The sequence below is a fragment of the Salmo salar genome, chromosome 04, assembly GCF_965601325.2.
Source record: "Salmo salar chromosome 04, fSalSal1, whole genome shotgun sequence".
NCBI lineage: Eukaryota > Metazoa > Chordata > Actinopteri > Salmoniformes > Salmonidae > Salmo > Salmo salar.
The window spans coordinates 33,632,651-33,646,687 of NC_138294.1; the positions used below are offsets into that span (position 1 = coordinate 33,632,651).

Genomic DNA, 14,037 nt, shown 5'->3' on the forward strand with positions numbered 1-14,037 from the left:
TCTCTACTAATCATGGACCGATTCAGACCTGGGACACCAAAGCCAATGATTAAAGACGGCATTGGTTTCCCATAACTAGAGCAGTGTTTCTCAATCCTTTCCTGGGGGGGGGGGTTCACATATTTGTGCTAGCCCAGCACTAACCTGGATTCCCTAGGAGTGGATTGAGAAAATCTGAGCTGGAGTGTCAAAAGAACGGAATGACTAAAATACATGCATCAAAATGCAATAAGGACCAAAGAATAACGCAATAAAAAGACAGCAAATGCTCCATGTTCGCTGCAAAGTTGGTCACTTAGCTAGCTACCCACCATAGGTCAATAAAATAGCACACTTGGGAGCAGTAAACAATGAGCTCTCAAACATTTCCTGTCATTGTAATCTATTGCTACGGGATGAAATTTCCCCTAGGTACAGAACTAGGATCAGCTTCCCCGCCGCCATTCCTAACCTTAACCATTAATGGGGGAAAGTGTAGACGCTAACCCAAGATCAGCGTCTACACTAGGGCTTGGAACGGCGAGGGACCTTACGAAACAATATCACGATACACAATACTGTAAAGTGCATTTGGAAAGTATTCAGACCCCTTCCCCTTTTCCACATTTTGTTACGTTATAGCCTTATTCTAAAATGGACAAAGTACATTTTTTCCCTTATCAATCTACACACAATACCCCCATAATGACAAAATGAAAAGTTTCTTTAAATTTGAGCAAATAAAATAAAATAAAAAATAAAACATTTTACATAAGTTTCCATTGATCATCCTTGAGATGTTTCTACAGTCCACCTGTGGCAAATTCAATTGATAAACGGAGCAAAGTACAGAGATCCTTGATAAAAACCTGCTCCAGAGCACTCAGGACCTCAGACTGGGGTGAAGGTTCACCTTCCAATAGGACAACGACCCGACCCTATGCACACAGCCGAGACAACGCAGGAACGGCTTCGGGACAAGTCTCTGAATGTCCTTGAGTAGCCCAGCCAGAGCCCGGACGTGAACCTGATTGAACATCTCTGGAGAGACCTGAAAATAGCTGTGCAGCCATCCAACCTGACAGCGCTTGAGAGGGTCTGCAGAGAATGGGAGAAACTCACCAAATACAGGTGTGCCAAGCTTGTAGCGTCATACCCAAGAAGACTCAAGGCTGTAATTGTTGCCAAAGGTGCTTCAACAAAGTACTGAGTAAAGGGTCTGAAGACTTATGTAAAAGTGATCTGTTTTTAAATTTTTTTTACATTTGCAAACATAAAAAAAACAAAAACATTTTGCTTTGTCATTATGGGGTATTGTCTGTAGATTGATGAGGGAAAAATGTATTTAATACATTTTCGAATAAGGGTGCAACGTAACAAAATGTGGAAAAAGTAAAGGTGTCTGAATACCTTCCGAATGCACCCTATATGTATCACGACTCTATATATATATTGAGATTCGATACTGTGATTTTATTGTGATTCGATGTTCCAAACATATTGCTCACATGCGTTTGCTGCAGAGAAACGAGAGAGCCATAAGAAAACAAGTTTTAAAAAGAAGATGGGAAACAAGCTATAGGATGAGAAATACCAGAGTTTTGGCGCAGGTACAGCCGACTAGCGTTAGTTTACGTTAAGTACGTAGCAATTTATATATAAAAGTCGGCAAAAATAATATCACTATACTCTACTGTATTTTCCCCCCCCATCCCTACACCTAATACGTTACAGCAACCCCAGTCCCATAGGCAGACAGTGGAACAGACAAACTACGTCTCCCAGAATGCACAGCATCCTACCTTGTGCTCTGCATGCAGCAGAGTGAACTCTGTAGTGCTGATGTTGACAGAGAGGGGGCTGATATTGAACCTGGAGAAACAGGGGAGAGAGTAGGAGGCCACACAGTGAGACGCCTCATCAATAACACCTACAAGAGACACTCAGAGCTAACTGGTACTAAACTGCAATGTTAAAGGGGCAGTTCTGTCTAAAATCCACAAATATTTGCATGAACTGTCCCTTGAAGGAGCGGGAAACTAACGCAAAGGAATTTGTTACAATAGTGTGAAGTGTCTTTCCATTCCTTCCTCTGATCTCAAAACGCACTATAGGTGAAAGCAGTATGGTCCAGTTGTTTCACTTCAGTGCAGATGAAGGAAAGGAGATGAGGAGAGGAAGCCACTATAGACTATTGAGACACACCCAAGGGAGTGCATCTCCTGTGCAACTAATGGTGAGGGGTGTCGTCCTTGGGTTTGTACCATTTGGTGAGGAGGTCAAGGGCTTCCAGGGGGGCCGGGTACAGGGAGAGGGCTCTGATCTCCACACACACCACAGAGGAGGAGGGGTTCTTCAGAGTCAGCAGCTTAACCTGGGGGAAAAGTTCAAAGTTCAAAAGACGTATTGTACATTGACAATTGCATTTGGTTTCCATGGCTCACAGCTGGACACATAACAAGACATTGCAATGGAAAAGCATACTCATGTTAAAAGTGTTAGAGTTTAAAAAAAAAAACATTTATCATTACAAATTTCTCAAATCCTCCAACTGCTGCAGGTGAATTGTTGACTAGATGTACCACAGAGCTATTCAACTATTAGTGTGTGATAAAAACATGTTTGGGTTACCTTGCTTTCATTGACAGGGACAGCACCAAAGTCTAGAGGGGACGAGGTCTCCGCTGGTAGTCTTGGCCACCTTTAGTGAACAGAAGAAAATAGGAACTGTAAGTGTATTGTGTGTGTGTGTGTGTGTGTGTGTGTGTGTGTGTGTGTGTGTGTGTGTGTGTGTGTGTGTGTGTGTGTGTGTGGCCCACCGCCATTATAAGTGATAGGTGTTAGAGTGACTAGATAATGTATAAGTCACTGAGGGTAGGAAAGATTTTGTGTGTGTGTAGGAGTGACCAGACATAACCTAAAGGAGGGAAGTGAACAACCGTGTGTCTCACCTGCAGGGCAGCTGGTCTTTGCGGATCTGCCAGCGAGCGCAGAGCTCCGAGGCTAGTCTGCTGTCCAGCATCCAGGAGGAGGAGTCTGGGAGGAGAGAGCGCTGCCACTGGACACGACCTGGAAACAGCCATACAACACAGCCTGAGTGGACCACACACCTGCACACATATCAGTAAAACACACACTGTACCAACAGCAGAGACCAATGACTCATGCATGCACGCCACAAGCGTGTGCGCACACACACACGTCTCACCTGCTTCTGACAGTCTGAGAGGACATAGTCGGCCACACTCACCCTCCGCTTCAAACACAACATTACCCTGCTGGAGAGGGAACACACAAACACACTCCGTTATTTTTGGCTGAACGAATGTCATATAAATACAATGCCGTTTGACCGTTTGTTAGCTTGGACACACACACACACACACACACACACACACACACACACACACACACACACACACACACACACACACACACACAGTGCATTCGGAAAGTATTCAGACCCCTTGAATTTTTCCACATTTTGTTACGTTATAGCCTTATTCTAAAATTGATTAAATTGTATTTTTCCCCACATCAATCTAATACTCTATAATGACAAAGAAAAAAGTTTTAAGAAATGTTTGCAAATGAAGAATTATATTACAACTGAAATTTTACATAGGTATTCAGACCCTTTACTCACTATTTCGATTGGGTTCAAGTCTGGGCTCTGGCTGGGCCTCTCCTGTGTTGAACCTTCACCCCAGTCTGAGGTCCTGAGCGCTCTAGAGCAGGTTTTTTTTTTTAATCAAGGATCTCTCTGTACTTTGCTCCGTTCTTCTTTCCCTCGATCCTGACTAGTCTCCCAGTCTCTGCCCCTGAAAAACATCCCCACAGCATGATGCTGCCAACACCATGCTTCACCGTAGGGATGGTGCCAGGTTTCATCCAGACATGACGCTTTGCATTCAGGGCAAAGAGTTCAATCTTGTTTTCATCAGACCAGAGAATCTTGTTTCTCCTGGTCAGAGTCCTTTAGATGCCTTTTGGCAAACTCCAAGCGGAGTGGCTTCCATCTGGCCACTCCAATAAAGGCCTGATTGGTAGAGTGCTGCAGATATTGTTGTCCTTCTGGAAGGTTCTCCCATCTCTGACAGAGTGACCAAGGCCCACCTCCCTGACCAAGGCCCATCTCCCCCGATTGCTCAGTTTGGCCGAGCGGCCAGCTCTAGGAAGAGTCTTGATGGTTCCAAACTTCTTCCATTTAAGAATGGAAGGCCACTGAAGAATGATGGGGGCCACTGTGTTCTTGGGGACCTTCAATGCTGCAGAAATGTTTTGGTACCCTTCCCCAGATCTGTGCCTCGACACAATCCTGTCTCAGAGCTCTACGGACAATTCTTTCGACCTCATGGCTTGGTTTTTGCTCTGACATGCACTGTCAACTGTGGGACCTTATATAGACTGGTGTGAGCCTTTCCAAATCATGTCCAATGAAGTCAATTTACTACAGGTGGACTCCAATAAAGTTGTAGAAACATCAAGGATGATCAATGGAAACAGGATGCACCTGAGCTCAATTTCAAGTCTTATAGCAAAGGGTCTGAATACTTATGTAAATAAGGCATTTCCGTTTTTTTTAAATACACTCGCAAATATTTCTAAAATCCTGTTTTCGATATGTCATTATGGGGTAGTGTGTGTAGATCGATGAGGAAAACAATGTATATAATCCATTTTAGAATAAGGCTGTAACGTAACATTTGGAAAAAGTGAAGGGGTCTGAATACTTTCCGAATACACTGTGTACACACATAGTATATCAGAACAAAGGTGTGAGTGAGCAGATGTTAAACATTAGTATAGAGATCAGAACAACGGACAGTAATAGTGTAAAGTGTGGTTATTCAGGACTGTAGTAGTATGTAATAGACAGTTGTCTATGGCAGTGTTTCTCAGTCCGGGGCGTTTATCCACGAGGTATCTCAGCATATGAGTGCTGATCTAGGATCTGTCCATAAAATCTTATTCATTATGATCTAAAAGGCAAAAGAGGGGGCTCTTTGATTAGTGGAATCAGGCATGTATTGCTAGGGCAGAAACATAAATGTGCACTCCTGGTCTATGGAGAGTATGGAGGAGCGTGTATGCAGACAGTCCCTGGGAGTATTACCTTGGCCAGGGTGGAGTGTACATTATGTGTATGCAGACTGGCATCACTGGTTGTATTACCTTGGCCAGGGTGGAGTGAAAGTGGAGGGGTAGTTTCAGGGCCAGACCCAAGCCAGTGGTCAGGGAGAGGGTGGATAGCAGGTTTAGGGGCAGGCTCCTGTTGAGGAGCTGCAGGGAGAGGAGCCGCCAGCAGCCACCCTGGGGCACTGACACCGCCGCGCTGAAGTTGACCACCTTGACGCACGGGGGACAGACGGTCAGCATGGACATACCGATAGCAAGAGATTCAACTATAACTACGCAGCTCTCATTCTCTCATATTTGAACTAGAGACTGATTTCAACCTGGGAAACCAGGCCTGTGAAACTTTGAGAGGCCGAGTTGTGCACCTGTACCAATCTGTATAAAGAAACCCAGGCAAATTACTTCTGCACATAGCTTTTGGGCTGAACTTTGACATTTCTATCGACCTTAAGCAAAAACATCTGGTCGACTTCATAAAAATCCCAACGGAATTCACGGAACCACATTTGTATGACGTAGCCATCTTCTGAGATGCCCAGCGCAACTACAAAAGAAGACCACCACCCCTAACCTTGAGTAAGCCCTGGGACTCCGGGGAGAGGGTGGCGTCCTGGACTGCGAGGGGGAAGTGGAGGGTGTTGGTCAGCCACAGGTCCACGTGGTCTGCCCCCCTCTGCCTCTGTCTCACCTGGAAGAGACTAGACAGCTCCAACCCCCTGGAGAGAGGAGAGACGACCATTGAAAAGTGCTCTGGAGGAGTGAGAGGCACTCTGTCTCTTAAATTGTGTTGATAAGCTAACACCCATTCACTACATTTTCTAGCGATTTTTTGTTATCTGGATTTTATACTTTGTAAATACAAACTGAAAACGGAACATTAACAAATACACACAGTGAGGGCAGAAAATCCAATTTAAATCTCCTTTTGAGCAGAGTATCTGTATGGTCTTACCTGTGTGTGATGTGGAAGCCAGGGAAAGTGTTCACTGTGTGATTCCCCAGGACCTGTAGGCTAATATGACTGGAGCATCTTCTACCCTGACCTAGCAGAGACCCTGCTGAACACAGTCAACATTGGATTTTAAAAGTAGGAGGTTCCTCTCGGTAGATAAGTTACATTCCAGCTAATACAGGACAGTTGTATTTTTCATAGTGATAGAAGCTAAATACATATCTAGAATGGAATTAAAAGCATATGTGCCTTCAGAAAGTACTCATACCCCTTGACTTATTACACACTTACAGACAAAATTTATTAAATAATAACTGATATTGTCTTGACTCAATAAGTATTCAAGCCCTTTGTTATGGCATGCCTAATCAAGTTCATGAGTACATATTTGCTTAACAAGTCACATAATAATTTGCAGGGGCTCACTCTGTGTGCAATAAAAGTGTTTAACATGATTTTTTAATGACTACCTCATCTCTGTACCCCGCACCTACAATTATCTGTAAGGTCCCTCAGTCGAGCAGTGAATTTCAAACACAGATGAAACCACAAAGACCAGGGATGTTTTCCAATGTCTCTCAAAGAAGGGGACCTATTGGTAAGCAGACATTGAATATCTCCTTGAGCATGGTGAAATTATTAATTACACTTTGGATGGTGTATTAATACACCCAGTCACTACAAAGATACAGGCGTCCTTCCTACCTTAACTCAGTTGCCAGAGAGGAAGGAAATCACTCAGGCATTTCACCATGAGGCCAATAGAGGCCCAGAGTGGAGGTGTCATAATACCCATAAAACATAGTGGTCAAACAGGGAAATGGTCCCAATCATTTCTTCTGCCATTCATTTTTCCCAATAGGGGATTTTAAAAACACTTAAAATAAGGTCTGTGTTTTGTGTAGACTTACCCTGGTGAGATGTTTTCATAACCACGTAAATCTCTTGGACAAGATGACTTATCAATATATCCGCCTCTATTTACTCTCAGAGTCTAAAACGCTAATTAGCCTCAAAGTAGACGTAATGCAAAACTACAAATCCCTGCAAGTCATCTCTAGCTGACACCGTTGCTAACATGTATTGTGTCAAATTAAAAATTACACAAGACAGCTCACAGAATTGTCCATTTCAAGAAATGTTGCAAATGTATTCATTACTACATTTAGTAAATCCAGATTCTTACCTTTGCCTCGATTCGGCAGTCTCGTCCAGATCATCATGGTATTACATTTTTTTTTTTATGATAGCTACATTAGTATCTAATTAGCGTTTAATTTTTAGGGGGTAAATACAGGCGAATATATTGATAAAAGTCACCTTGTCCTAGAGAGATTTAAACAGTTATCAAAACATCTGGGTAGGCCTATATGAAACACAGTCCTCATTTTAAGTGTTTCTAAAATCTCAGATGGGAAAAATGTATGGTGGAAAAACTATTGGAACCATTTCCCAGGCAAAACCCTAGAAGAAAACCTGGTTCAGTCTGCTTTCCACCAGACACAGAGATTAATTTACCTTTCAGCAGGATAATACCCTAAAACACAAGGAAAAATCTACAATGGAGTTGCTTACCAAGACGACCGTGAATGTTCCTCGGTGGATGAGTTACAGTTTTGACTTAAATCTACTTGAAAATCTATGGCAAGATCTGAAAATGGTTTTCTAGAATTTTGAAAAGAATAATGGGCAGGTGTGGAAAGCTCTTATAGACTTACCCAGAAAGACTCACAGCTGTAATCACTGCCAATGGTGTTTCTACAAAGTATTCACTCAGTGGTGTGAATACTTATGTAAATTAGATGATTTCTGTATTTCATTTTCAACAACTTTGTAAAATTGTCTAGAAACATGTTTTCACTTCGTCATTATGGGGTATTGTGCATAGCTGGGTGAAAAAAGTCAAGGGGTATGAATACTTTCTGAAGGCACTGTACTACAATACCTTGGGCCTTATTGCTTAAATATACACACATGCTATCAACTCATCAGCAAAATAGGAAAAGATATCACATAGCTGAGTTTTCTTGTTGTAGGTGTGTGGGAATAATTTGATGATGATATATCAAGAGCAATTTGCAGGTTTTCCTTTTCTTTTAAGATATCAACATTATTACCATAAACGGCAAACAGACCCAGTATTTCTCTACCTTGCCATTGAAACGTACCTCTGCAGGCTAGTGTAGCCACTTCTGTGAAGTTTGTCGCTGATGCTCTCAGCAGGACTGGGCTGAACTCCAGAGTGCTGTCCACTTTGGATAACTGTATTTCCTAATTTAAAAAAAAATAGATACAACATAAACTCCTGCATGGGTAATACTGAATACATATTAAATAGACTCCATATGAGTACTCTGCTTGAGTTCGCACAGAAACTTACCTTAACATAAAGTTTCTTTCCTCCTGAATTCAACATATAAATTCCTATTTTTGGCTCCCCTGTAGGACAGAATAAAGACATAATAGGTTAATGACATGTTATTGACAGAATCGAATAAATACTGTTCTACTGCCCAACAAAACACTGAAAAGTGCACTTCTCTCTGGAGCCAGTAGGTGTCACTACACACACAAAATGGATACATCCACCTTAAGACAGTCAATAACAAAGCAATCTTCAGGGCTACTTGACATCCTCTCAGGTACTGTGACTATACTCCATGCACATAATCTAAGAACGTAATGCTGATGCTCTATGATGCCCATCCCAAGGTAGAAGGTAAATGCCCCATCTATCCCATTCATGCATGCCAATCACATCTGTTGTACACAAGACAAAAAATGACTGATAACACTCCTCACAGGTCACTGACTGTGACTGTGACAATAAACTTCAAATTAGATCTAATGTTACTCACTAGGTGGTTTCAGTTTGGTTTGATCTGGACAGTAGCACTAAGTGAAAGGAGGTGATTACGTTTACAGTATGCTGTGATCATAAAAACCTGAGTGCTCTACTCTACAGCAGCAGTGCAGCAGTTTCGTGGGTGAAAGCGCTGAGCTGACACGTCGGGGCTGATTTCCTTGGCACTGGCAATTCCTTTCAACCTCAGGTTTCTCTGCAAGTGAGACTGCGGATGAAAAGTACCTGTGCTACCGTTCACGCTTCACCTCCATCGATTGCGTTGTATTGGCAAACCAATGAATGACCAAACCGTTCACTGGGCTTCACTAAATCCACCGTTTTAGTACCGTTTCACAGAAATAAAATGTTGGAAACTGACATGACCCAGATTAAGTCTACTATTAGATTAAAATGGAAATGAAAACATCCCGTAGTTGTTTATGATGTAGAAGACGGTGGACAGAAGAACAAGGAAAGAACATCTAATCACCCATGTCTGGCCCCTAGTACCAAACTGTAAACAATGGTTGCATCCCAAGTGGCAACCAATTCCCTATATAGTGCACTACTTTTGACCAGAGCACTAAAGGTCCTGGTAAAAAGTAGTGGACTATGTAGGGAATAGGGTGCCACTTGGGACAAACCCAGTGTTAATCTACCATCAATCTACAGGCTACATGCCTGGTGTGATAGGCATATTCTAGCAGGGAGATGTAGCCTACTCTACAGAGTATAGTCCGGCCTTGATAAGAGCACTAATGGTCCTGTGTATGTAATATGGGTTGTGGTAGTGATGAGGATACAGGATGAACTTGCACCAATGGGCTGATCTAAGATCAGTTTTGCCATTTCCCCTTTAATAGTTAAGATGAGAATTTGGGGAAGGACATGTTTGATTCTACAACTAGCTGTGGTAATATGCTCAACGGCACAGCAGTGGTAAGGCTCCCACATCCTAATCAGTGTTTCTCCCAGATGTTTCTTTAGGTGGGGTGCAAAGGTCCCTAAACCCGCAGACTACCAACATCCTGTATTGAAACCAACCAACATCCTAAAATATTTTAAGTTATTCCTAGCTCTCATGCCTTACCCCACCTCCACCCCCAAAAACGAGTCCCCTAGCCCCGACACCCACCGTTGGCGGAGCCGCGGCTCGTCGCTGGGGCGACCAACAGGACCAGGATGTGCTCGATGATGTAGGGCTTGAGCTTGTCCAGGTCAGCTGGGCGTTCTGTGCGTTCTGACAGCCTGATCTGGAGGTTGAGTCGCTGCTCCACCCCGGCCGCATGGTCCTCAATGCTCTGGAAGCAGGACCCCTGGGGAAACGGCAGGAAAGGCATACCAGTTACACAGAGGGAGCAAAGAGGGAGAAAGGGGGAGGGGGTTGGTTGAATAGAGCAAAGAGAGAATGAAGAGGAGTGTAGAAAGAGCGATTAGTGGGAGAGTGGAACGTGGAGAGAGATAGGGGGCAAGAAAGGGGGGACAGAGGGAGAGAACGGGGACAGAGGGAGAGAACGGGGACAGAGGGAGAGACAAATGAGTAAAATTGTGTAAGAAATGTAAACGAGGAAGAGATGAAGAGTGGGAGTATACTAAGAGAGTGTGTGTGTGTGTGTGTGCATGTACAAACACACACAGTCTATACATAGTCAGCTAGAGGCAGAACTATGGGCAACAAGCTGCTTCTCTCCAGTCTCTCAGCACTGTACCTAACCCACTAACCCTCCCTTTAACCTGACAAGATCAGTATCTTAGGGGTGCAAAGCCCGGCTCAAACCAGGCCTTCTCGTTTTAGGAGTAGGAGTGACTCAGGCCTGGACTTAAACAGACAGCTATCTATCCCTGGCTAGACGCCACAGGACCTGGGCCTACAATAACAAACACCAAGCCCCTGTGGACACAACAGATACACACAGAGTACCGGCCACTTCCTGAAGACGCCATATTAGTGCTTATCCCCCCTGACCATAGGAGTTGGCTATACTTCACAAACAGCTCTGGGACCAGGTTATACCATACTAGAAGTATTCACAAGGCATTATGAACAAACAAACAAAACAAAGTTGGGTTAGGTTTGGGAGATAGAGTGGTGGGTAGGGCTTGCATCATGGTGGTGATTGCGCCACCTGTGCTTAGGGAAGCTCCCGGCCAATTAAAGGTCTCGTGAGGAAGCAATTATGTGCCTAGCAAGTGGTCCCACTGTCCTTGGGGCTTCTTGAGGAACCAGACTGCAGTCAGATATCACAACACCGCAGCTCACTCAATAGTACACATAATCCTTCAAACAATTTCATCATGAGCAATGATTCTGCGGTAAACTTTAGAGCCACAATTCATGTGACATAGGTAATAACTGACTATAGGAGAATAACCCTTGTGATTATCGTGAAGCCAAGAAGATAGTGAGTACACACAGTTAAGGAGTATTCAGCACTCATGCTGACAATAGTTGGAAAAAATAATAAAATAAACAGTAATGGCCATAAGTGCAATGAAAATGCCTGTAATATCAACGCTCAAAGTTATTCTTACAGTTAGCATGGAATAAGGACTTTGTAATTTAAACGTTTTGCCTTTAAAACACAAATAGGTTGTCTCGAAAATATCAAGTGGTCATACACATGCATTTCTGTTTAGTCTGGCATTGTTTTTGTTTAGATTTTGGTCTCGTGTTCATTTTTAACTAATATAAAGCATATTTCAGTCTTTCAATTTACATATTGACAACATTATACTAAAAACGGTGGTTTAAAAAGTAATGAGATGCCCAGTACCTGCGGCTGGCTGTACATGCTCTTGGGTAAACTGCACTCTAGCAGTAGCCCCAGGATAGTGATGTTGGAAGAATCTTCCTGTAACAGAGAACATAGAGTCAATGGTAGAAACTTACAATCAAGGAGGTTGATAACTCAGCCTTCATTCCAATGTTATTTGATGAGATGAATAGCTGGAAAGGTTATGTTGATTAGACTAAATAAATTAAAGACAGTTTCATTACATCCACCACTCTTTTAGATGGAAGTCTAATGGGACTAGTGAAGAAATAAATACAGGCATGTGTAGCATAATTAACAAACTAAACTAATTATGTGAGGTTATATTAAGCAAAACATTGGTAACATACAGTTGAAGTCGGAAGTTTACATACACCTCAGCCAAATACATTTAAACTCAGTTTTTCACAATTCCTGACTTTTAATCCTAGTAAAAATCCCCTGTTTTAGGTCAGTTAGGATCACAACTTTATTTTAATAATGTGAAATGTCAGAATAATAGTAGAGAGAATGACTTATTTCAGCATTTCTTTCTTTCTTTCTTCACATTCCCAGTGGGTCAGAAGTTTACATACACTCAATTAACAACAACCTCATGCTAATCGCATTAGCCTACATTAGCTTAACCGTCCCGCAGGGGACCCACCAATCCTGAAGAAGTTTTAATTAAGCTGCCAATTGAGGACTTGTGAGGAGTCGGTTTGTCAAACTAGACACTAATGTACTTGTCCTCTTGCTCAGTTGTGCACCGGGGCCTCCCACTCCTCTTTCTATTCTGGTTAGAGACAGTTTGCGCTGTTCTGTGAAGGGAGCTGTACAAGATCTTCAGTTTCTTGGCAATTTCTCACATCCTTTCTCAGAACAAGAAGAGACTGACGAGTTTCAGAAGAAAGTTCTTTGTTTCTGGCCATTTTGAGCCTGTAATCAAACCCACAAATGCTGATGCTCCAGATACACAACTAGTCTAAAGGCCAGTTTTATTGCTTCTTTAATCAGGACAACAGTTTTCAGCTGTGCTAAAATAATTGCAAAAGGGTTTTCTAATGATCAATTAGTCTTTTAAAATGATCAACATGGATTAGCTAACAACTTCCATTGGAACACAGGAGTGATAGATGCTGATAATGAGCCTCTGTATGCTTATGTAGATATTACATTAAAAATGTGTTTATTTTTTTTATTTTTTAATCACCCGTTTCCAGCTACAATAGTCATTTACAACATTAACAATGTCTACAATGTATTTCTGATGAATTTTATGATATTTTAATGGACAAAAATGTGCTTTTCTTTCAAAAACAGTGACATTTCTAATTGAGCCCAAACTTTTGAAAGGTGGTGTACATGACCAGCATTATTGCCCTCAGTCATTGAACCCTATGACCTTTGTGATTCTAGACCGGGTTATTTACTGTAAAGTCCTTTTTGACAACTGTTGATGTAAGAAGGGCTTTATAAATACAAAACTGATTGATTGATCTATCAACATGACCTGTAGGTTATCCCAACTACAAGGCAGATCTCTTTGACACAAGTCTTCACTAGTCAAGACCTTATACTTAGGTGACAGTATTCATACATGACAGTGTATTTGGATTGGTGTGTAGTGCGTTATTTAATATCAAAAGTGGTGGTGAGCTCAAAGCTACAGTACACGCTGTGAAATAACAGTAACCTCATCCAATGACATGGTCAGAGAGAGCGAGAGAGAAAAAGAGAGCGAGAGAGAAAAAGAGAGCGAGAGAAACTTAATTTCAACCTCCCCACTAAAGAGCCAGAGAGAGAAATAAAGATAGAAAGTGAGACAGAAATAAAGTGACAGAGAGTAAAGAAATAAAGGGAAGGGGGAACTAAATTTGAATCTGGCTGCCAAAGCTCGGTCTATATTTAAACCTGTTCATATGTTCAGCAGCTCAACAGGCCGTGTTACAGCAACACAAACCACAGACACCGTACAGGAATGACTTTACTCTCACAACGCCTGTCTACCTCGCATAAAAGTATACCCAGATCAGTGAAGAAACTCTATGGTTTTGTACCAAATGGCACCCTATTCTATTTATAGTGCATTACTTCAGCAAAACCCTTTTTTTCTATATAGAGCACTGGTCAAAGGTTGTGCACTATATAGGCAATTTATTTAAGACGCAGCCCATAAATTGTCTTGTAAAACTTCAGTGTTGTAACAGAAGAGCGTGTTCAAAATAAGTGTTCGATTATATAAGTAAACCATTGTGAGAAATAACAAAATCAACCATCTAGCAAAAAATGTTTAAATAAAGACTAGAAGCAAGTCTGAGTGATTGTGAAAACGTAGCCAGGCTGACATTTTGTAACTGCCACCCGCT

General features: G+C 42.2%; 1 protein-coding gene across 3 annotated transcripts in view; it reads right to left on the reverse strand.

Moving 5' to 3' along the window:
* The window catches only part of tmem131l (transmembrane 131 like), a 95,214-nt gene that overhangs the window by 21,586 nt on the left and 59,591 nt on the right, over positions 1-14,037 (reverse strand). The window contains exons 8-19 of one of the 3 annotated variants that reach the window (XM_014195585.3): positions 11,690-11,767; positions 10,051-10,231; positions 8,451-8,509; positions 8,239-8,341; positions 6,071-6,176; positions 5,690-5,834; positions 5,155-5,328; positions 3,188-3,254; positions 2,931-3,048; positions 2,611-2,680; positions 2,244-2,353; positions 1,782-1,851 (exon numbers count right to left, since the gene is read on the reverse strand). In XM_014195585.3, the coding sequence (XP_014051060.3) occupies positions 1,782-1,851; positions 2,244-2,353; positions 2,611-2,680; positions 2,931-3,048; positions 3,188-3,254; positions 5,155-5,328; positions 5,690-5,834; positions 6,071-6,176; positions 8,239-8,341; positions 8,451-8,509; positions 10,051-10,231; positions 11,690-11,767 (1,281 nt within the window). Of the gene's footprint in view, positions 1-1,781; positions 1,852-2,243; positions 2,354-2,610; positions 2,681-2,930; positions 3,049-3,187; positions 3,258-5,154; positions 5,329-5,689; positions 5,835-6,070; positions 6,177-8,238; positions 8,342-8,450; positions 8,510-10,050; positions 10,232-11,689; positions 11,768-14,037 lie in introns of all 3 variants that reach the window. The other 2 variants (XM_014195584.3, XM_014195583.3) reach the window with 2 other exon arrangements.